Source organism: Oncorhynchus kisutch, linkage group LG12 (genome assembly GCF_002021735.2).
Source record: "Oncorhynchus kisutch isolate 150728-3 linkage group LG12, Okis_V2, whole genome shotgun sequence".
Taxonomy (NCBI): domain Eukaryota; kingdom Metazoa; phylum Chordata; class Actinopteri; order Salmoniformes; family Salmonidae; genus Oncorhynchus; species Oncorhynchus kisutch.
In genome coordinates, this window is record NC_034185.2 from 46013455 (window position 1) to 46038913 (window position 25459).

The 25459-nt window shown below is 42.5% G+C and overlaps 1 protein-coding gene across 1 annotated transcript in view; it reads right to left on the reverse strand.

Annotated features, from left to right (window-relative positions):
* LOC109901063 (catenin alpha-2-like) overlaps nucleotides 1-25459 on the reverse strand; it is a 651970-nt gene that overhangs the window by 135672 nt on the left and 490839 nt on the right. The window contains exon 9 of the mRNA XM_020497062.2: nucleotides 1021-1173. Coding sequence (XP_020352651.2) covers nucleotides 1021-1173 — 153 coding nt within the window. The remainder of the gene's footprint in view (nucleotides 1-1020; nucleotides 1174-25459) is intronic.

Below are 25459 nucleotides of genomic sequence, written 5' to 3' on the forward strand. Positions count from 1 at the left end.
TGATTGGGTGGCTGTTAGAGCCAGCAAAGGGTGATTTATTATTTTTAGGCAGTGGAATTACTTTAACCTTGCCAGGCAACCGTGACTCAGAATCAATCTCCACCCTCCCATCAGATGCCCCAAGACTGGGTATCCTGGCCTAGCTGTTGTTTTGTAACTGGCTATATTGAGACTAGACCAGAACAGAGTGCACTTTACCTGCCTGTCAGAAAGGGGTTCTGTCCCAAATGGCACCCTATTCCCTACATAGTGCACAGCGTTTGACCAGTCCCCATAGGGTTAAAAATATATATATAGTGCACTATATAGGGAATAGGGTGACATTTGGGAAGCACCCATGAGCTGTTTGATCTAGACATAATAGAGAGTGTGTGAATTATATGTGTCTATGTGAAAAAGGTAGCGTGGATGTGCGTGGTGTGACCATACATCAAACAAAGGTGTCTGTTCCTTACTAGGTCAAGGCTACATCAAGGTGTGCCTGGGGCCGGTCTAGTGCTGCTGACCCCGGGCCACGTCTGTACCTGCAGTCAGTGGTTCAAACTCTCATTCTGCCACCTACTTCCTCTGCCATATCCTACATATCTATCCTTAATCTGTCAATGAAACATAAAAGCCCCTTTAAAAGGTATGTGACGACTGCGCCTCATGCGTCTGCTTATAGCTCTCTTATTCAATGTGATGACCGTGGGGCTTTCTACTGGTAACGTATACTTAGTAACCCAATAAGAATTATCTTCTGACTGTGACCTTATGAACTCTGACTAACAAGCATTACACAAGCCAACACACTTTGCATTTTGAGCTGCAGTAGCTCGTCGGAGGCTTCCTTGACATTTTCCTGCTCTCTCTCTCTCTCTTGTATTGTCTGGGAATGCAGTATTGACATCCTATATGTCCATGTGGTGTATCAGATAAGCACATCACGGCTCTGCAGTACAAGGGGATATAAGGCAGGGAGATTGGGTGCGTGGCATGGCGAGAAAGACCGGGGGAACAAGGGGGGGAATTGTGACTTACCTCGACCAGCTTGTTGGCGTGCTCGCGGAACACCTGCGCATACTCCTTGACCTCCTTCTCGTTGCCACTCTTGGCCGCCTCAATGAGCACCAGCAGCGGCACGTTGGTCTCCAGGAACGAGTCGGAGATGTGGTCCATCACCGCCTTCCTCAACTGGAGAGAGAGGGACAGAGTGTGCTTAACCTCGTGTTTACTAAGTGTTTTAACTTTCCATGACAGTGAAGTATAACATATTTATCATTGAATTGAGAGCGGGGGCAGAGAGAGAGAGAGCGAGAGAGAGGGGGAGAGGTGGGAGGGGAAGAGGGAGAGAGGGAGGGGAGAGGGAGTGAGAAAGAGAGAGCAAGGGGAGAGGGACAGAGAGACAGAGAGCGAGAGAGACAGAGAGAGAGCGAGGGGAGAGGGACAGAGAGACAGAGAGCGAGTGAGGGGAGAGGGACAGAGAGACAGAGAGCGAGAGAGACAGACAGAGAGTGAGGGGAGAGGGACAGAGAGACAGAGAGAGAGCGAGGGAAGAGGGACAGAGAGACAGAGAGAGAGCGAGGGGAGAGGGACAGAGAGACAGAGAGAGAGCGAGGGGAGAGGGACAGAGAGAGAGAGCGAGGGGAGAGGGACAGAGAGACAGAGAGAGAGCGAGGGGAGAGAGACAGAGAGAGAGAGAGAGAGGGGAGAGAGACAGAGGGACAGAGAGACAGAGAGAGAGCGAGGAGAGAGACAGAGAGACAGAGGGACAGAGAGAGCGAGGGGAGAGAGACAGAGGGACAGAGAGACAGAGAGAGAGCGAGGGGAGAGAGACAGAGACAGAGAGAGAGGAGAGAGACAGAGGGACAGAGAGAGAGACAGAGAGAGAGCAAGGGGAGAGAGACAGAGGGACAGAGAGACAGAGAGAGAGCGAGGGGAGAGAGACAGAGACAGAGAGAGAGCGAGGGGAGAGAGACAGAGGGACAGAGAGACAGAGAGAGAGCGAGGGGAGACACAGAGGGACAGAGAGACAGAGAGAGAGCGAGGGGAGAGAGACAGAGAGACAGAGGGACAGAGAGAGCGAGGGGAGAGAGACAGAGGGACAGAGAGACAGAGAGAGAGCGAGGGGAGAGAGACAGAGACAGAGAGAGAGGAGAGAGACAGAGGGACAGAGAGAGAGACAGAGAGAGAGCGAGGGGAGAGAGACAGAGGGACAGAGAGACAGAGAGAGAGCGAGGAGAGAGAGACAGAGACAGAGAGAGAGCGAGGGGAGAGAGACAGAGGGACAGAGAGACAGAGAGAGAGCGAGGAGAGAGAGACAGAGACAGAGAGAGAGCAAGGGGAGAGAGACAGAGGGACAGAGAGACAGAGAGAGAGAGCGAGGGGAGAGAGAGAGACAGAGGGAGATGAGCAAACAGAAAGAGAGGATCAGCAGCAGCAGGGGGTCGTAAAATAGTAAAATGGCTGCCCGCGAGGTGTTATTTTACCCATGAGACCTTTTACGAGGGCAGCACTTTGCGACTTATATATTTGTTTATGGAATCGTTTTCCCAAACTGGCAAGGAACACAGTCTTTTCCCCTGCTAAATGGACACTGATGGTATTCACAGTCTCTTCATATCGGACAGTGAAACAGACGAGTGGGTATAGAGTCAGTACAATGACAGTAGACATGTGCTTTATCTTACTAAGAGAAGGACTTGGGCATATGGACCCTTGGAGGCAAGCAAGCACGCAAACACAAAACACACACTCGGAAGGAAGGAAGGACAGATGCATGCACGCACACACACACACACACACACACACACACAGACACAAACTCCCATCCAGTTAAATGTCTTTGGAGTAGCGGTTCAAAGGAGTCAATTGACTAGTCTTGTGAAGTTTAATTTCACGACTATCAGACTGAAGCCATTTGAATGAATGAGCAACTGCAGTGGGGACTTCACTTTAGTTTCTGATGCCATCGTTCATAATTAGGCTATAAAGAAAACATTATTGCACCACGTTCCTGGTGTTAAAGAACTACAGATTTAGAGGGGCAGCGAGGGAGATATGGGGGTGCCGGTGATTGACAAGGGCATTTGGCTCCTAACCAGCAATAATCATCAGTCAGTCAAGCGCATTCACACATGCACGAGCGCGCGCACACACACACACACACATTAGACAGTGAAACACACACTCACCCCTCCACCGACCAATTAAAATCTTAACTGCCAAGCCACAGTGGAGGGACAGTAATGATGAATTATGGCTTGTGGAGGTTTAATCCATCACTCTGGTTCTTTGAGGGGAGACTAGGAGTCTGCCTTCCAAAATTGATATTTTGCTGCACTACTATTGGCCAGAGTCATACGGACCCCGGTCAAAAGTAGTGCATGGCATAGGGAATAGGGATCCATTTGGGAGACATCCTACAAGCCGGCCAAGAGCTGTAGGACATGACAGGCCTACATAAGCAACCCAGCTTTAGCCAGAATCCTGTGTTCAATAGGTGGGAGATGTTTTAACACTACAACCACCTGGCCTTTCAGCCTATAAGTACCCGCTAGAGAACGTTCCGGACCCTTTAGCATATGGATCAGATGCATATCAACCCGCAAGGCGCTGCAAAACCTAAGCACCGATGCTTGGTAAATAGTTTATAAACGACAAAGGGTGAATTGCTTGAAGAAATATTGACGGAAAATAAATCAATACAAACAACAACAACAACAAAAAGAATAAGAACAATAGTTATTTGTTCAGGTCGAGTCAGGGACGTGTTTTGTATAATTCTACAAAGTCATAGAAAAAACATAGGCCTATAGCCTAGTTTTGTTTCCCTTACAATGAAAACATTACCGTGTAATCCATTTGATCAGCTTTGTTGGTAGGTTCGATTAGTAATAGAGTTAAAGTCATTGATAAAGTTCAGTTACAGCTCCGTTTGACAGTAGAAGTGAAAAAAGATCCTAATAATATTAATAGAACCAGCCAGGTGACAGGTGAAATGATTTGCTGTATTCCTAAACAAAAGCACCAGCGCATGAACTATTGTAAACGATGAATTGCATAAATAAATAGAATAATCACATGTTTGCTTTAGCAGCCAGAGCAATGCTGCCGCGCGCGTGGTCATGTGATGAATGCATTGACAGCACGGATATTCTTGGAAAAAGTGACATTTGGAAATAGAGATGCACCTCTGATGCTATGAAAGTTATTTGACAAAGGTTGCGTGTCATAGAAACTCCAGAATATGCTCTTTCTGATACTATATAAAAATCACAACGTTTTACCTGCATGTGACTCTGAAGGAGGATTTGATAAAGCGATGATCCTTTCCTTGCAATCTGTAAATTTCACCCATCTCTTCATGTACAATATGACAACTGATAGGCCCAAAATTGTCACTCATCAGATTCTTGTCCATTGAATCTTGTCTATAGGCTAACTCTTATTATGTGTGAAATACGTTTAGGTATAGTTTAGGTGCATCGATTGTTTTCCGCTCCACAAGTTGGACAGAGTCAAGTATATGTTTCGCATTATTCTAAAGGCATACTGTAGCATGTCCTAATTTCATTAGTAAGAGAGTTACGGTAAATAAAACAGTGATGTAACAGCTATTTTTTCCCCCAAAGTAAAACATAAAAGAGAACGATATTAACCCGCAAGGCGCGGTTCAATTATTAACATGATTGCCAATGCTGATAAACAGGCATAACAAACTCCTCATTACACTATTGTCGTTCTACATTAAATCAACCTCTTCACCCTCCTCAACATTTAGTTAAGGCCTCATTTCAATTTGATCGTGAAGTAACTTTGCACAATTATCGTCCATTCCATCCATTTCTCATTCGTTCAGCGGGCTGGCATTGTTTGCTTCGCTGGATAGAGCCAAGGATATGTTTTGCGTTATTCTAAATGCCTACTGCCACACGTAGCATGTTTTCGCTTCCCTTACAATACATTGGATTAGAAATAGAGTTATAGTAAATCAAACAATCCCATAACAGCTTATTTTTACAAAGTAAAACATACAAAACAGAATGGTGTGTGGTCAAATGATTTGCTGCTGATAAATGGGCATAACACAACCTCATCATTACCCTATTGTCTTTCTCATTTTACATCAACCGCTTCACCCTCCTTATCATTCAGTTAGGCGTCGTTTAAATTCAGTTGTGAAGTAAGGTGCACGATTGTCACCCATTCCTTTCATTTGTCATTCATTCAGGAGGAGAGAGACGCTTTAGTGCCTGGCTGCGCACCAGCATCCCAGAGCACATTGTCTCGGAGGGTTTTTAGGAATAGGTGTGGAAGAAAACAGGTTAAAAGACTCGAAATACTTTTCTGTTTGTGATTTCAAAATTCGGGACAAGTGAACATTTAGGAAAAGTCAGGGAAGGAGCAGGGCATAGCGTTTTTTGGGGGAGCAGATTTTTTTCCGATTGACAAAATCAAACGTCAGTGGGCGTTGGCCTGTGGCGGTTCTTGTGTCCCACGAGAAGTTCAGATTTGGTTGCACGTTGCAAAACTTTTTTCTACACCGCGCATGAAACAGCCATTTGTTCAAGGAAAAGAGTAGGAACGAGACTTCTTCCCTATCGCAATCAATGTGCCATGTTCATTTGGGTTGCGGGGTACCTGAGCATGAAATTCGGAGAGCGATGGGAGTGCTCTCCTAGTTAATGATCCGTCTCCCCCTGTGCCAATAATCTAATCTATGAATTTTAATTAACTTTAGCCTTCTTGTTAATAGGACTTTTCCCATTGTCAGTGTGCTATATATATAGCCTTGAGTCTGATCGACTATGTTTCATCATTTAACTGTATATAAACCATACAATATATATAGATCATGTTGGAATACACTCTGCCATATATATCTGTATACATAGGGGCAGTGTCCCAGACACAGAGTAAGCCTAACTCTGGACCGAAAATGGAGAACATACATTGAACATTTGTTCAGGATTAGACTGAATCTGCGTCCAGGAAACCGCCACTTGATGTTATAATATTCATGTTAATAAGTACATGTTAGATGAAATAGTATTGAGCAATGCCTAAAAGTGACGCCGAGGTGTTAGACTGAGACTGAAAGAAGAAGGGATGATACAGTAGCACTCAGTCCTTCTTTCCTCTCTGCACCATCAGCATTCCCAATGCCCAAACCCCACAGGACTCCCACTTAAATCTCTCAGCCATCTCTCTCTCTGTCTCTCTCTCTGTCTCTCTCTCTCTCTCTCTCTCTCTCTCTCTCTCTCTCTCTCTCTCTCTCTCTCTCTCTCTCTCTCTCTCTCTCTCTCTTTCGTCCATCTACACTCTCTTGTTCTATGTAGGGTTACAAAGTCAGGGCATATTACTAGTAACTTTCAAGGTTTACCAGTAAACTACCAAAATGTTGGTAACTTTCAAGTTTTGAGGGGAATGTGTTCCAACTAGTGGCCTTTTTGGGTACTACAGATTATCACAGGTGTCTGTAATTATCTCTGGTCCTCCGTGTGACCTCATCACATGTATATAAAAATAACTAAAAACATTAAATAATCAAATAAGATACAAAAATAATAGAATGACAAAGCTGTAAAACATGATCCTAAATACAAACAATCAACTTAGTGAACTGCATTGGTGTTTAATATAAGGGCTTCCACTTTGATTTATTTTACTATGTCATTGTGTCTTTGTTGTTAATGTTTTGGCACCAAACTTGTGGCTGTTGTGAAAGAAGTCAATAATTACAAAAGATGCAGAGTTAATTGAAAATAATGACATTGCTCATTACATGTTTTTCCCATTACTAAGCTATTTTCTCTTGAACCATGTCCTCTATCCACGAGAAACTCATAGACATTATGAGTATATATGATATATATTCAAATATCTTCTAACGTTATTCAAGTATAAATGACCCAAGTTACAATAGTTTACGCGTTAACTACCCAAATGACTGAATGTCTCTTTCTCCCTCTCCCCCATCTCTCTCTCTCTCTCTCTCTCTCTCCTCTGCACTCTCTTCCAAACCAACCCTCCTCCTGTATTTCACTACCACTCCTCCTCACAAGTTATTTGGAGGAGTCACTGCAACTGCACTACTACTCCACTACTACTCTACTACTCTAGTACTACTTCTACTCTACTCGTGTGATTGCCAAAATGATGGTACACTGTATATCATTATACATTTGGATAATTAAAGTAATATATCATGCCTGGTATCATACCTTGCGCGGTCGCATGGTATCGCCGTAGACATGAGTTGGCGTTGGAAGTTATGTCGGTATAAATGCCAGACTATGCAGACTCTATCACACTGTCGTGCCGACCTAAACTGAACCGTACCGTTCTGGCTCGGATATATTTTATTTTTCATGTGGTCTTTTCCAGCATCAACTATGGTATCTCGGACGCAGTTTAGTATTGTGAAAAGGTTATTGGTCCATTAGCCACCTTTTGACCTATGTCCTGATGTCACATCATCATATGAAATGGGCGATACTGCTAAAACACAATTGCAGTGACACCAGTCTGCCTTCCCTTGAATACTGTGATGTCTATTGTGTAGTAGATGGAATCTGAGCTCGAGTCATGTCATTTTGCTGGTAAATTGGAACGGAAGAAAGAGTGGAGTGTGCCTGTGATTTCTCCTGCTCAGACTACGAAAACAGCGAGTGGAAAATTGGAAACAACAAAAAGAGAGAATGAGTGCTTTAGCTCAAATTGCTTTGAGCGTCTACCAAAAAGTTTGACGTATTGTGAAATACCTGTTCTCTCCCCTTCCTCTCTTCCCCTTCTTCTCTGTCTAATCCTCTACCTCTCTTCTATCTTGTCATCCACACATCGAGTTAGAAGCCCAGTTAAACCTGCTGCGATTCACACCTAACTCTAACGCCGGATAAAAGCATTGAAAGGAATGCTGTGAAATCATTTGGACGGCATATTTAGTGAACCAAAAAAGCTGGGAGAGATGAATATCCGTTGGGCTGTTTGCAGATAAGCAGAGGGCCGTGTGATCTTCAAAGATGGAGATTAGCGTTTGCTTTACACATTTCCTTTTTTAATGGTGGAGAGAAACTGTGTTTGTTTTCTGAATTAGACACCTGCTCTGACACAACAAAGGAGATGTCTGATGGAGAGAACTGTCGCAAAGATCCCCTATGTGTGTGTGTGTCTTCAATGCGATGCAGTATGTTTGACTCATCAGTGTTATGTAAGAGGTCGGTGCGAGGAATGCAGATGTTTACATTGCCGATGATTTACTTTATCTCCCCCCACCTCCACCCCCTTGTCCCCCCCCCCAACCCTACCCCTGTTCCCCATTTGTTTACGATAAGATAAATAAAGTACATCAAAAAGCTAAAAACAAATATGCAATTATAAGGAAGAAAATAGAGAATCCAATTATGAAAGGGAAAACATTGGCGGGGTGGTTTGGAGTCGTATTCCCCCGTTCCCCGGTCTCACTTGTGATTCAGTGCAGATGGCAGGAGCTGAGTGTGTGTGTGCATGTGTGTGTGTGTGTGCGCGCGCGCGTGTGTGTGTGTGCCGAGGGGGTCAGTGGCAGAAAGTTTCTTATTAAAATGTCAGGAGCAATCATATGGATAAACGTCCGGGGCGCCACAGAGAGAGACAAAACAGCCTGTGCAAATGAAAATTAAGTAATAGTGCTCATATTTGATATCAGGGAACTGCGGTAGGAGGAGAGGACGAGGGGAGAGGGGGATGAGAAATGAGAGAAGAGGAGGATTTGTGTTTTATTTGATTTATTATGATTCCCACTAGCCGCCGCCAGCGGCGACAGCTAGTCTTACCTGGATCTGACACATAACAAAAACAAGAAATAATCAGAGATTTAGTTTTTACATACATTTAAAAACATAAACATGTAGTGTGCGTGTGTGTGCATCTATCGGTTGAACATAAATGTCAGTACATACACACAACAACTCGATCTCAAGGGGGAGAGGCGTTGTGCCGTGAGGTGTTGCGTTATTTGTTTTTAAACCAGGTATGCTGTTCACTTGCGCTATATGAGATGAAAGGTAGTTCCATGAGCTAATGGCTGTATAATACTTCATATACTAATCTGTAAAATACTGTATGTTTCCTTGAATTTGTTCTGGTCCTGGGGACTGTGAAAAGACCCCTGGTAGCAAGTCTGGTGGGGTAAGGTTATGTGTCAGTGTTGTGTGTAAGCTGACTATTCAAACCATTTAGATTTTTTTTAAAGTTTCTCATAAAAACAAGAAGTGATATTGTCAGTCTTTCCTCAACTCTTAACAAAGAGAGACTGGCATGCATAGTATTTCTATTAGCCCTCTGATTACAATGAAGAGCAAGATGTGGCCCTCTGTTCTGGGCCAGCTGCAGCTTAACTAGGTCTTTCTTTGCAGCACTTGACAATATGACTGGACAATAATCAAGATAAGAAAAAACTAGAGCCTGCAGGACTTGCTTTGTGGAGTGTGGTGTCAAAAAACCAGAGCATATCTTTATTATGGACAGACCTCTCCTCATCTTTACAACCATCGAATCTATATGTTTTGACCATAACAGTTTAGAATCTAAGGTAAAGCCAAGTAATTTAGTCTCCTCAACATGTTCAAGAACGTAGGGACTGATTTGTACCAAACACGATACTCTTAGTTTTACAGTTGTTCAGGACCAGTTTATTATTGGCCACCCATTCCAAAACTGACTGCAAAGTTGTGTTAAGGGTTCAGTGACTTCATTAGATGTGGTTGCTGACGAGTGTATGGTTGAATCATCAGCATACATGGATACACATGTTTTGTTTAATGCCAGTAGCGGGTCATTAGTAAAAATAGAAAAGAGTAGAGGGCCTGAGGAGCTGCCCTGCGGTGTGCTACACTTTACATGTTTGACATTAGAGAAGCTTCCATTAAAGAAAACCCTCTGAGTTATATTAGATAGATAGCTCTGAATCCACAATATGGCAATTCACAATAAGGCAGAGGTTGAAAAGCCATAACACATACATTTTCTCAACAACATGTTATGGTTAATAATATCAAAGGCTGCATTGAAATCTAACAAAAAGAAGCTCCCACAATCTTCTTATTATGAATTTCTTTCAACCAATCATGTTGAATGCCCTTCTCTATAAGCATGCTGAAAGTTTGTTGTTAATTAATTAGAAAAATAGTATTGTATTTGGGCAAACATCATTTTGTTCAACAGTTTGCTAAGAGCTGGGGAACAAGCTGATAGGTCTGCTGTTAGAACCAGTAAAGGCCTCTTTGCCACTCTTGGGTAGGGGGATGACTTTGGCTTCCATCCAGGACAAACACTTTCCTTTAGGCTCAGACTAAATATATGATACATATATTCAGCTACCATCCTCAGTAGCTTTCCATCTAAGTTGTCAATGCCAAGAGGTGTGTCATTATTGATCGATAACAATCATTTTCCCACCTCTCCCACACTAACTTGACAAAATTCAACCTTTCGATGCATTTCTTTCATTATTATTTTTTTTTATGCATGAATACGATGGCTCACTTTGCCAATGACGTAACCATTAAAATAATTGGTAACATCAAATGTTTGGTGATGAATAAGTCATCTGAATCAATGAAAGATGGAATTTAATTTGTCTTTCTGTCCATAATTTAATTTCTACTACTCATTGATATCATGATTATATCATTAATCTAATAATAATAATAATAATCATTCATAATACAGTTTATTCTTGTTTTTGTTCAGTTTAGTCACATAGTTTCTCAATTTGCAGTAAGTGAGCCAGTCAGATGTGCAGCCAGACTTACTGCTACTCCTTTTGCCCCATCTCTTTCAACCATTACATATTTTCCATTCCTCATCAATCCATGGAGCCTTTACAGTTTTAACACTCAGTTTCTTAAACAGGTGCACGTTTATCAATAATTGGAAGAAGCAATTTCAGAAATTCACCAATTGCAGCATCTGCATGCTCCTTATTAATCATGTCAGACCAACACATATTTTTAACATCATCCACATAAGAGTCACATCAAAATCCTTTATATTGTTGTGGAAAACTCTTATACACTATGTTAGGCCCAGCTTTTGGAACTTTGGATTTCTTGGATATAGCAACTATAGTTCTATATTATTAGTAAGAATGTGATCAATACATGTGGATGATCTTGTTCATGTAGTGTTTGTAAACACCCTTGTAGGTTGATTAATAACCTGAACCAGATTACAGGCACTGGTTGCAGTGAGAAGCTTCCTCTTCAGCAGACATTTTTGATAAAAAAACAGAATTTATTCAGGTCCCCAAGAAAGTAGACCTCTCTGTTTACATCACATACACCATCAAGCATTTCACACACATTATTTAGATACTGACTGTTAGCACTTGCTGGCCTATAGCAACACCCCCAAAAGAAAAGGCTTTAGATGAGGCAGGTGAACCTGCAACCACAACACTTCAATAACACTTGACATGAGATCTTCTCTAAGCATTACAGGGATATGGCTCTGAATAAGCATACATCATTCCTGAGAGGAAGGGACCTGGTGGAAGAGCATTCCATGATGACATGGCTCTATACACACAGTAACAGAACAACACATGAAGTCTGTTTTTGGTTTTGAGTACCGTGAAGAAACCCATAGCAGCGTGTCTGGGGGGTTATGCATGTCTGTTTGAAGTGTCTGCAAATATATTATACAAATGATTAGGACTTTTCGACACATAAATGTTTCTTTAAAAGACTAGAAGAGAAGTAGTCCATTTGTCCTGAACCACGAATGCCTACCATGCATGTTGTTGATGTTAGTTCCGCGTGTGCAGGCAAGGCGCGCTGCTTTGTTTTTAGTCAGCTGCAGCTTGGCTATGTCTTTCTTTGCTGCACCTGACCATACTAGCAGACAGTAATCAAGACGGAACAAGATCACAGCCTGAACAACTGGCACAGTTGATCTTTGTGTCAAAAACGCAGAACATATATATTTTTTTATAACAGACATACCTCACCCCATCTTCACAACAACTTTGTCAATATGACTTGATCATGATAACGGACCATGAAACGTTACTCCTGGGAGTTTAACTTGTTCAATTGTCATTTATGCACATCTCCCGTTGAGGTTTCCTGTAGGTCTAAGATGCTTTGAACCAAATATAATCCTTTTGGTTTTTTAGATGTATTGAAGACCAGTTTATTGTTAATGACCCATTCTGACACTGACTGTAAACCCCTTGCTATGAGTCTCAGTGAAGCTCACTGGCTGTAGGTGCTGATTTGTAGAGTGTGCAATCATCAGCATACACACGTCATTTTAGCTCTTTGTAAGACCAGTGGCAAATAATGAGTAAAAATAGAGAGGAGAAACAGCCCAAGCAACAAGTGTGGCAATACGAGTGGGCTTGGAGGATAACCACCCAATGAGGAAACTGGAAAGCCTTGGTTTGGAATGTGGCTGCCTGTGCAGTCTTTCCAGAACGTTTTTTTTATGGCAAATTGCCCCACTGGCTAGTTACTACGGCACCTACACTGTGCCTGAACTCACCAATAGTTCTATTCACCCAAACATGTATGCAGGATGTGTAATAACACCATATCTGTTAATGGCTTGGGCGCAGCTGATGTAGACTAGATAGGAGCAGCATGGCTGATAATACATACAGCATGTGGACCAGCAAGGTACAGGACAGTAGATGATGGCTGGAGATGGATTTTTCCAGCAGTCCATAATGAGTGCTGACATTAAAGGCCCAGTGCAATCCAAATGTTGTTTTTGCCTGTGTTTTATATCCTATTGTACAACAGCTGATGAAACTAACACTGTAAAAGTGTGAACAAATGTGATCAGTGTTATTTCCTAATAGTTGCTAGTTGAAAATACAATCTACACGGCAGGTTTGCGTGGGAGTTTCGGCTTTCCGTGCTGACATCACCATGCGGTAAACTCTCTGCCAATAATAGCTCAATTTCAGTTTTCCCCTCCCCACTCAGACCACTCCCAGACAGTCTTGATAAATATTTTTTTGCTAAAAAGCTATTTTTGCCATTTTAATGAAAATCTATAACAGTAATGTACACTACATGACCAAAAGTATGTGGAAACCTGCTCGTCGAACATCTCATTCCAAAATCATGGGTACTAATATGGAGTTGGTCCCCCCTTTGCTACAGCTTCAACTCTTCTGGGAAAGCTTTCCACTAGATGTTGGAACATTGCTCTGGGCAATTGCTTCCATTCAGCCACAAGAGCATTAGTGAGGTAGGGCACGGATGTTGTGAGATTAGGCCTGGCTCGCAGTAGGCGCTCCATTTCATCCCAAAGGTGTTCGATGGGGTTGAGGTCAGGGCTCTGTCCAGGTCAAACCCAGATTCATCCATCGGACTGCCTGGTGGTGAAGAGTGATTCATCACTCCAGAGAACGTGTTTCCACTGCTCCAGAGTTCAATGGCGGTGAGCTTTACACCACTCCAGCCAACGCTCGGCATTGCGCATGTCGATTTTAGGATTGTGTGCGGCTGCTCGGCAATGGAAACCCATTGCTCGAAGGACACGATGAACAGCGATTGTGCCGAGGTTGCTTCCAGAGGCAGTTTGGAATTCGGTAGTGAGTGTTGCACGCTTCAGCACTCAGCGGTCCCGTTATGTCAGCTTTGCGGCTGAGCCATTGTCGTTCCTAGACGTTTCCACGTCACATTTGACCAGGGCAGCTCTATCAGGGCAGAAATTTGACGAACTGACTTGTTGGAAAGGTGGCATCCTATTGTCATGCCACGTTGAAAGTCACTAAGCACTTCAGTAAGGCCATTTTACTGAAAATGTAGATTGGAGATTGCATGGCTGTGTGCTCGATGTTATACACCTGTCAGCAATGGGTGTGGCTAAAATAGCTTAATCCACTAATTTGAAGGGGTGACCATCATTTTGGTGATGTGGTGTACAAAACTGTTACCCAGAAATGATTTGATATTTATATAAAAAAAGCTGCATTGGGCCTTTAAGAGTGTTGTGAGCTAGTCTATCAGCCACCCTCCTCCTTCCCTCTCTTATCAGTCATTTCTGGTGGCAGGCCAGGGTCCCCGTGGTCAGGCCTCAAGAACGCCGCCCGTAGAAGCAACGCCACAGGGTTATCAGGCGGCGATGGAGCCCAAGCGAGTGGCGGGGAGAGAGTCAGTGGAGGGCAAAACGACTGCTGACAGCGTTAACGACTGACCGTTTGACACCATACCTGTCACGCTGACAGCAGTGTGGGGGCCATTGTCATTGTCAGTCAGCTAGATACTGTGACTTGTCACCACGGAAGCATTTGTAAGTTAAACAGCTTTACTATATATTCGACTTGAATTGTCTTTTTGTGCTCATTGTTATCTGTCGGAAGTGAAACACTAACAGAATAACTGATACCAACCTAAATCATTTTGTGCTTGTTACCAGGTGATAGAATGCAACGATCAACACATACATTGATCTACTGTAGAATGTATAGGAAAAAATAACACATACATCTTTAGTTTATAGACGACAGTGATTTTGCATCTCTCGTATGGCTAATCAACGAGCCATCTGTCTTGATACGAAACAGCTGTTCCTCTGATTCCAATTTCCATGCACTATAAACAAACAGCAGAATTAATCCAGGATATAACCATTATAATGAACGGGTACTGTAGCATTTGTTGCGCTGCCGCCACGGGGGAGCCCTGCGATCAGCCATCAGTCAAGATCGGGAGCGAGCCCCGGTGAAGAAGTCACTTGACAACAGGCATTCATAACAAACAGGATGACAAGGCTAGGAACACATGGCACGTCTCTAGGCACCCTTTTCCATTATTAGTGCACTACTTTTGACCAGAGCCCTACAGGCCCTGGTCCAAGGTAGGGCACTATATAGAGAATAGGCTGTAAATGGGGACACAACCTGTAGCGGTAGCTGGCTATCAGGGGAATAGTCATTTCGGCGAGGCGAGACATTTGAGGATATTAGCTCAGTGCACAATCAGCCCTTCTCTTTCCCCAATTAGGACTATTCATCAACTTTTGGAACAGCTGGGACGCTATTTTTACAGTTTCATATTCAGCCTCTCTCTCCACCCCTCTCTTTTGTTCTGTTTCGCCCACATTGTCTCTCACTTTGTTTCATCTCTTTGGCCTTAAACCAGCTGCTGGCAGTACCGTGACATTATTGCTAGTCACAGAAAGGGACTGGCCATAGGGCAATTCAGCATATGCCAGATGGGCTGGAGTAAAAATACCATGGCTATATATACAGGGAGTACCAGTACCAAGTCGATGTGCATGGGTACAAGGTAATTGAGGTAGCTACAGTTAAAGTCGGAAGTTTACATATTGTACACTTAGGTTGGAGTCAATAAAACTCGTTTCTCAACCACTCCACAAATTTCTTGCTAACAAACTATAGTTTTCCCAAGTGAGGACATCTACTTCGTGCAGGACACAAGTCCCTTTTCCAACAATTGTTTACAGACAGATTATTTCACTTATAATTCACTGTATCACAATTCCAGTGAGTCAGAGGTTTACATACAGTAAGTTGACTGTCAGTCAGGAAGTTAAAGCTTCCAAATGGACAATGACCCCAAACATACTTCCAAAGTTGTGGCAAAATGGCTTAAGAACAACAAAGTCAAGGTACTGGAGTGGCCATCACAAAGCCCTGACCTAAATCCTATACAACATTTGTGGGCAGAACTGAAAAAGCGTGTGCGAGCAAGGAGGCCTACAAACCTGACTCAGTTACACCAGCTCTGCGGGAAACTTGTGGGAAACTTGCGGAAGGCTACCCGAAATGTTTAACTCAAGTTAAACAATTCAAAGGCAATGACATTAAATACAAATTGAGTGCATGTAAACTTCTGACCCACTGGGAATGTGATGAAAGAAATAAAAGCTGTGTCAGTTGCCATTCCAAACGGTGATGCAGCCAGTCAAGATGCTCTCGATGGTGCAGCTGTAAAACTTTTTGAGGATCTGAGGGCCCATGCCAAATCTTTTCAGCCTCCTGGGCATTGTTGTGGCATCTCACAACTGTGTTTGTGTGTTAGGACCATGACATATCCTTAGTGATGTGGACATCGAAGAACATGAAGCTCTCGACCCGTGCTCTGCCCTCTGTTTTCTGAAGACCACGATCAGCTTCTTTGTCTTACTGATATTCATGGAGAGATTGTTTTCCTGGCACCACACTGCCAGGTCTCTGACCTCCTCCATATAGGCTGTCTCATTGTCGTCAGTGATCATACCTACCGCTGTTATGTCGTTGGCAAACTTAAAGATGGTGTTGGAGTCGTGCAATGCCACACAGTAGTGGATGAACAGGGACTACAGGAGAGAGTTAAGCACACAACCCAGAGGGGCCCCCGTGTTGAGGGTCATAGCACAATTTATTATAAGCTTCCAGGTGAGAGTCCTGCTCCTTGAAAGCAGCAGCTCTACCCTTTAGCTCAGTGTGAATGTTGCCTGTAATCCATAGCTTCTGGTTGGGGTATGTACGTAGAGTCACTGTGGGGACAATGTCCTCGATGCACTTATTGATAAAGTCAGTGACTGATGTGGTGTACTCTTCAATGGCATCGGAAGAATCCCAGAATATATTACAGTATTTGCTAACAAAACAGGTCTGTAGTTTAGCATCTGCTTCAGCTGACCACTTTTTATAGACTGAGTCAGTGGTGAATCCTGCTTTAATTTTGACTTGTACACGGGAATCAGGAAGATGGAATTATGGTCAGATTTGCCAAATGGAGGGTGAGGGAGAGCTTTGTAAACATCTCTGTGTGTGGAGTAAAGGTGGTCTAGAATTTCTTCCTCTGGTTGCACATTGGTCTGTGGTGGGATGTAGACAGCTATGAAGAATACAGATGAAAACTCTCTAGGTAGATAGTGTGGTCTACAGCTTATCACGAGATACTCTACCTCAAGCGAGCAAAACCTTGAGACTCTTGCACCAGCTGTTGTTTACATAGATGTATAGGCTTCTGCCCCAGAGGCTGCTGTTCTGTCCTGCCGAAAGGATGTATAACCCACCACCTGTATGTTCTTAAGTTCGTCGTTCAGCCACGACTCGGTGAAACATAAGATATTACAGCTTTAAAATCCTGTTGGCAGCATAAACGTGCTTTCAGTTCGTCCCATTTATTTTCCAGTGATTGAACGTTAGCTAGCAGGGCGGAAGGCATGGGCAGATTAGCCACTCGTCGCCTGATCCTCACAAGTCACCCTGATCCCTTTCTGCAAAATCTGGGTTTCCTTCTCCAGCGAATAATGGGGATCTGGGCCTGGTCGGGGGTCTGTATTACATCCCTCCTGTCCGACTCATTTAAGAATACCTCTTCATCCATTTTCAGGTGAACAATCGCAGTTCTGTTGTCCAGAAGCTCTTTTCGGTCATAAGAGACGGTAGCAGCAACATTATGTACAAAACAAGTTGCGAACAACGTGCAACTTGTCTTTATCTTAGCACAGATGTTGCCTGTAATCCATGGCTTCTGGTTGGGATATGTACGTACACTGTGGGGACGACGTTATCGATGCACTTATTAATGACGCTGGTAATTTATGTGGTAAACTACTCAAAGCCATCGTATGAATCTCAGAACATATTCCAGTCTGTGCTAGCAAAGCAGTACTGTAGCTTAGCATCAGTTACGTCAGACCACTTCCGAATTGAGCGTGTTACTGGCACTTCCTGTTTGAGTTTTTGCTTGTAAGCAGGAATCAGGCAGATAGCGGTCAGATTTGCCAAATGGAGGGCGAGGGAGAGCTTTGCATTCGTCTTTGTGTGTAGAGTTAAGGTCATCTACAGTTTTGTTTCCCTGTAGTTGCAAAGGTGACATGCTGGTATTAATTAGGTTTGGGTTAGAGCTACCGTGCATTGAATATCCAAATACACCAAATAACTTTTTTATTTTATTTTTTTATTTTTATTTTACCTTTATTTAACCAGGCAAGTCAGTTAAGAACACATTCTTATTTTCAATGACGGCCTGGGAACAGTGGGTTAACTGCCTGTTCAGGGGCAGAACGACAGATTTGTACCTTGTCAGCTCGGGGGTTTGAACTCGCAACCTTCCGGTTACTAGTCCAATGCTCTAACCACTAGGCTACGCTACATACATACTTTACATATTCAAGTAAATTAAGATAAAGAAAGTTAACATAGGTTCCGTATTAAGTGGCACCCTATTCCCCATTGTGCCGTGTTCAAAAGTAGTACACTATATAGTGGATAGTGAGCCATTTGGGATGCATCCTTTATCCTTCAAAGTCAAACTTTTGTCGTTTTCCTCGCCTGTGCTACTCTCAGCCTCTCAGTCTCTTACTGAAGCAAACAGTAAAAGCATTAACCTGTACACAAGAACAAGGGCCAGGCAGTCTCTCTCTAGTGGTGTTTAGGCTAGCATAAAGCAGGCAGGGCACTGCATATTCATTCTGACCTGCTAATACCCTATTACCTTTGTGCAGAACCACCTTGCAGGCTGGGTGACCTGTCCCGCTCAACAGAAGGCAAAGCGGGTGGAGCCAAAGGGGTTAAGAGCAATGCCACTAAGAGACATATGAATGGAACAGGGGTGGGGTGGGCATGTCTTATTTGGTGTGCGTGTGGGGCTGTACAGAGTTAAATGATAAAAGGATTCGGATTTAAAAGCGGCAGTAATTGCAGTGAATGCAATTTTCTCGATGAGAAAATGGTCTATTTCTTGGTCAATTAAAAGGACACAGAGGAAATTGCAGACATCTATCACTTCTCTACTAGCGAGATTAATCATTTCACGGTGATCAACGTCTCTCATTGTCTCATTCAAAGATACTTTATACCAAGAGATGTCCTTTACGGACTGATCACAATCTAATTTCACATGTTATCTAACTGACATGTACTGTAGCTAGGTAGGTAAAACTAAGTCTGCTTTGATGTCCATTGGAAGTTCATTCATCTGTACATACAAATGTTATCTTACGCTACATAAATGAACACCTATCGTCGACAGCATCCCTTCATTGCTTCCACATTTAAAGGTAAAATTAAAGGAAAAGTAAATTAAAATTGAATCAATACAAGTGGATGGGTCAAAGAATTCTGGAACGAGCACAACGCCATATTTCTGCCATATTTCTCTCGCAGAGGTAGGAAGTAGTCGCCAACAGTTAGATGTTAGATATGAAGTGTGTGTGTGTGTGTGTGTGTGTGTGTGTGTGTGTGTGTGTGTGTGTGTGTGTGTGTGTGTGTGTGTGTGTGTGTGTGTGTGTGTGTGTGTGTGTGTGTGTGTGTGTGTGTGTGTGTGTGAGAGAGAGAGAGATACTCTGAGCGCACTAGACGTTTATGTTTCACGCAGCAGCCAAGACGGACAGCTGCCTTGTTTTTAATAATAATCCAATAATTAGTGAATAATCAGGACCAGACTTCCTTATGTGTTGTAATTAACCAGAGCGACTCATCCCCCAAGTCTCTGCAAACAGACATGCGCTGCGTCCCAAATGGCGCCCCATTCCCGACATAGTAGCGGCCCATAGCACTCTGGTCAAAAGTAGTGCACTATATAGAGCATATGGGGCCATTTGAGACACAGCCAAAGAGTAGGCATTCACCACGCATGGATGTCTCATCACCATCACCATCATTCAATCTAATTTACAAACCCAATGACATTTGATGACGCATCTCTGATTAACTGGGGCAATGAGTAGATTTCCCAGAACTCTGACAGACACACATACTGTCAAGGAGAAGAAAAATATTGGAGGGGAAGTGAGGGTACTTGTGTAACAGACGAAGAATCCAAGTGGAGCAGAATAAGAAAGAAAACACGAGGGGGAAAAAATATGTGTCTATCCCAAATGGCACTATAGTACCTATATAGTGCACTAAGTCCTATGAGCCCTGGTCAAAATAAAAAGGGCACTAACAAGTGAATAGGTTGCCATTTGGGATGCTTCCACTATTACACAACATGTGTTTTGGCACTGCTGCATTATAAAGTCTCAGTTTATTGGACAATTGTCATGGACAATTATTGTTTATGGTCATTAGATCAACTTCAATACTACAATTCTCCTTTATAGAGTGAGAAATCATCTTATGGATGATTTGAGTAGTGTATGTGAATGCTGCATATCTGCTCTATAAAGCCTTTATACATTGTAGTTAGTTTAAAGAAGGACACTGTTTTTTTACTGTAAATTGATTGATTGATTTGTTATAAGTCTCTTATATCTTTCAGATCCACAGGTCAAAGGCCAATAAGACACTGAATGTTCATCTTCTCTCTGTAATGTTTAGAGTTTCAATTCAAACTCTGGTGAGGCCAGGTCTGATAGGGGATCAGTATATTCTTGCCCAGCACGTTGACACTAGGTGCGATCAGCCTTTGTAACACTGGGACCATTTCAGAGTTGTTGAGAGTTGTGTCTGAATGAATTAGAAGTGATGGTTCAGAATTACCGGGTCGAAAATGAAATTGCGGCAGAACTCCCTCGCGCGAGTAAATCAGGACTATTAAACACTTTTCATTTCCTTTAAAACCACTTTACTGTACCATAAAACGTGAGGAGTCACGCAATAAACATCTCGCCTCGGTTTAATACCGTGATAGATAATGAAATAAATGTCTAAAAAGGATTAAAAAGTGCATGGCCTTGCAAATCTGTAAACAGTCCTCTTCTTTTGGGGTGTGTGTGTGATGGGTGGGGGGGGGGGGGGTCTAACATCTATAATTATAATACACGTGTCGGAGAGAGTTTACTGCTTTGCCAATATTGGTGGAGTAACAAGGCCACAAAAGCACACCCAAGGACGGGGCGCACACTTGGTACAGGGGGAGGCGGGGCAACAAAATTGAACAAGGAAGAGAGAGAGTGAAGTAAAACGAGGGGGTGTGATGTACGATTGAGTGGCCGATGTAAACCGTGTCGCAGCCGCTGCGATATTTACAACCCCACGCCGAGGTGTTCACAGGATTTTAAAAGGCATTTTCTAATTACATTACTAGGCCCCTGCAGCGAGTGCTTGCATGCATCCCAAATGGCAGACTATTGCCTATGGGCCCTGGTCAAAAGTAGCGCAATATGTAGGGAATAGGGTGCCATTTGGGACAATTTCATTGTCTAGCGGAACTGAGTGGCACATTGTGGTGGTCGACACGTGGGATTGGCTGGTGGCAAGTGATTTACATCTCCGGGAAATCCTCGGTCCTCGTGATTAATGCTGAGCTCGGTGAAAAGCAAACAGCCGGTCAGGATGTCATTTTTTACCTGTGCGGGTTGCTTTATGTGTTGTTTGCACACACCTTTGATTTACTCAACATTTAATGTATGCCCACAATCTTGAGTAGGCAATCAAATGTCCTATCTATGCATGTGTGATGAGGGCAAGTTGAGATGCTAAGTGTTTGTTAACGTGTGTGTGTGTGTGTGTGTGTGTGTGTGTGTGTGTGTGTGTGTGTGTGTGTGTGTGTGTGTGTGTGTGTGTGTGTGTGTGTGTGTGTGTGTGTGTGTGTGTGTGAGCATGCACACATGTGCATGTATGTGTGTGCATAAGGGCCATACTGTATAAGCAACTGTCTGCAAAATGATTCTCTGTATAAGCAACTGTCTGCAAAATGATTCTCTGTATAAGCAACTGTCTACAAAATGATTTTCTGTATAAGCAACTGTCTACAAAATGATTTTCTGTATATATTACACAGATACCATATGTTAGACTTTCTGTGTTCTGCGCTCAGAGATACTCCTAGGAAACAGGTTGACAATGAAATGGCTATCTGTAGGCCTACGTATGTGATTGTGATATGTGTTTGGGTGTACTGTCTCTTACACATACAGGTGTTGGGTCTTAACTGGATCACTCTTTTGTTGCTGCGCCGCAGTGATTTACATACATTCTAAGGATGGTGGTTTGAAATGGTTTCACTATCGGAATAGCAACATACATTGTTGTCGGATATCCGGATATTCAAAATACATGTGTTTATTTTGTATGTCGTTTTTTAACCTGAGCCCTGCTGCGCGGGGGGGGGGGGGGGGGGGGGGGGATAGGTTGCACTATTACTGCAGTTATAAGGGGTGTGTTGCGAAGGCAACTCGGGCTAAAGCCAAGACGAGCTAACTTGTATTAGCCACAATGTTATTTATCATTCCATATAACGTTAACGGGTCATGTCTTGACTGGAGTAGCCTAGAAAAGCGAGCTAGTTAGCTCGCTAAGTTAGCCAGCTATAACTAGCATGGCGAATTGAGGCCAAACCCATTCAGATAAAACAACAGCCTACTTTTTGGTTGCTCATTGTAGCCTGCTCCTTCTAATTTCACTAACTCTCGCATTGCATTAGTGAACTTTCACTCCACTTGCTACACATGTTTTATTATTATAATTTGTAATTTCACCTTTATTTAACCAGGTAAGCTATTTGAGAGCAAGTTCTCGTTTACAACTGCGGCCTGACCAAGATAAAGCATTTCAACACATACAGAGTTATACATGGAATAAACAAGCGTACAGTCAATAACACAATAGAAAAAAAGAAAGTCTACATACAGTGTGTGCAAATGGAGTGAGGAGGTAAGGCAATAAATAGGCCATAGTAGCGAAGTAATTACAGTTGAGCAAATGAACACTGGAGTGATAGATGTGCAGATGATGATGTGCAAGTAGAAATACTGGTGTGCAAAAGAGCAAAGTAAAAGAGAAAAGAGAAAAGTAAATAAGAACAATATGGGGAGCATTTAGCCTCTCTGCCACATTGACTGGCCAACATAAACAACAAGTTAAACACGTGAAGGCTATCGGTAGGCTACCAATCTTTTTATGGGGCACATTTGCATGTCATAAAACTACATTGAAAAGTTTGTTTTATTCAATTAATACATGTAATTGTCATGGTATATCCTGGTATGTAACATTGTCACAAGGATATTTTTATTTAATTTAGAAAAAGCCTTATCAGTGTTAAAATCTTTTCAAAATAGGCCTATAATTTGAATACTAACGTCCAGTCAGATATTTGAATAACCATGCACATAAATGAATGGAAAAGACACCTACACACAGTTATAATAACAGTATTCCACTTTCCATGCAGCCTTATTTTGAACAGCTAATAGCCTAACCACTGATCAAGCAGCATAATGGACTAAACGTTCAAATCCTGTTGCTGCGACAACACAGGTCAAATTAAGACCCTACATCTGTATACCATAGGTTCATGCTTCACATCTCCCTGCTGTGATCTCAGAAAGTATTCAAATCCCTTGACTCATTCCACATGTTGTTGTGTTACAGTCTGAATTCAAAATGGATTATATAGATATATTTTTATCTCACACATTTACACACAATAGCCCACAATGACAAAGTGAAAACATGTTTTTAGACATTTTTACAAATCTATAGAAAATTAAATACATAAATATTTCACTATTATTTTCAAAATTCTTTGAGCTCTGTCAAATTGGTTGTTAATAATTGCTAGACAACCATTTTCAGATTTTGCCATAGATTTTCAAGTAGATTTAAGTCAAAACTGTAACTCGGCCACTCAGGAAGATTCACTGTCTTCTTGGTAAGCAACTCCCAGTGTAGATTTGGCCTTGTGTTTTAGGTTATTGTCCTGCTGAACGGTGGATTCATCTCCCAGTGTCTGGTGGAAAGCAAACTGAACCAAGTGTTTCTATTGGATGTTTCCTGTGCTTAGCTCCATTCCATTTATTTTTTTTCCTGGAAAAACTCCCCAGTCCTTAATGGTTAAAAGCATACCCATAACATGATGCAGTATGCTTTAAAATATGAAGAGTGGCACTCAGTAATGTGTTGTATTGGATTTGCCCTAAACATAACACTATACAGTTGAAGTCGGAAGTTTTTTATTTATTTTTTTCAACCACTCCACACATTTCTTGTTAAACAAACTATAGTTTTGGCAAGTCAGTCAGGACATCTACTTTGTGCATGGCACAAGTAATTTTTCCAACAATTGTTTACAGACAGATTATTTCAATTATAATTCACTTTATCACAATTCCAGTGAGTCAGAAGTTTACATAGACTAAGTTGACTGTGCATTTAAACAGCTTGGGAAATTCCAGAAAATGATGTCATGGCTTTAGAAGCTTCTGATAGGCTAACTGACATAATTTGAGTCAATTGGTAGGGGTCCCTGTGGATATATTTCAAGGCCTACCTTCAAACTCAGTGCCTCTTTGCTTGACATCATAGGAAAATCTAAATAAATCAGCCAAGACCTCAGAAAAACAATTGTAGATCCTTGCGAGCAATTTTCAAACGCCTTAAGGTACCACGTTCATCTGTACAAATAATAGTACGCAAGTATAAACACCATGGGACCACGCAGCCGTCACACCTCTCAGGAAGGAGACACGTTCTGTCTCCTAGAGATGAACCTACTTTGGTGCAAAAAGTGCAAATCAATCCCAGAACAACAGCAAAGTACATTGTGAAGATGCTGAAGGAAACAGGTACAAAAGTATCTATAGCCACAGTAAAACAAGTCCTATATCGACATAACCTGAAAGGCCGCTCAACAAGGAAGAAGCCACTGCTCCAAAACCGCCATAAAAAGCCAGACTACGGTTTGCAACTGCACATGGGGACAAAGATCGTACTTGTTGGAGAAATGTCCTCTGGTCTGATGAAACAAAATTAGAACTGTTTGGCCATAATGACCATGGTTATGTTTGGAGGAAAAAGGGGGATGCTTGCAAGCTGAAGAACACCATCCCAACCGTGAAGCACGGGGGTGGCAGCATCATGTTGTGGGGTTGCTTTGCTGCAGGAGGAACTGGTGCACATCACAAAATAGATGGGATCATGAGGGTGGAAAATTATGTGGATATATTGAAGCAATATCTCAAGACATCAGTCAGGAAGTTAAAGCTTGGTCGCAAATGGGGTCTTCCAAATGGACAATGACCCCAAGCATACATCCAAAGTTGTGACAAAATGGCTTAAGGACAACAAAGTCTAGGTTTTTGGGCAGAACTGAAATGGCGTCTGTGAGCAAGGAGGCCTACAAACCTGACTCAGTTACACCAGCTCTGTCAGGAGGAAGGGGCCAAAATTCATGGGCCAAAATTCACCAGGCTTATTGTTGGAAGCTCGTGGGAGGCTACCTGAAATGTTTGACCCAAGTTAAACAATTTAAAGGCAATGCTACCAAATTCTAATTGAGTGTATGTAAACTTCTGACCCACTGGGAATGTGATGAAAGAGATCAATTCTGAAATAAATCATTATCTCTACTATTATTCTGACATTTCACATTCTTAAAATAAAGTGGTGATCCTAACTGATCTAAGACAGAGAATTTTCACTAGAATTAAATGTCAGGAATTGGGAAAAACTGAGTTTAAATGGATTTGGCTAAAGTGTATGTAAACTTCCGACTTCAACTATATACACAAGGCAAAAAGTGAATTGCTTTGCCACAATATTTGCAGTATTAGTTTAGTTTTGGAATATTTTTTATTCTGT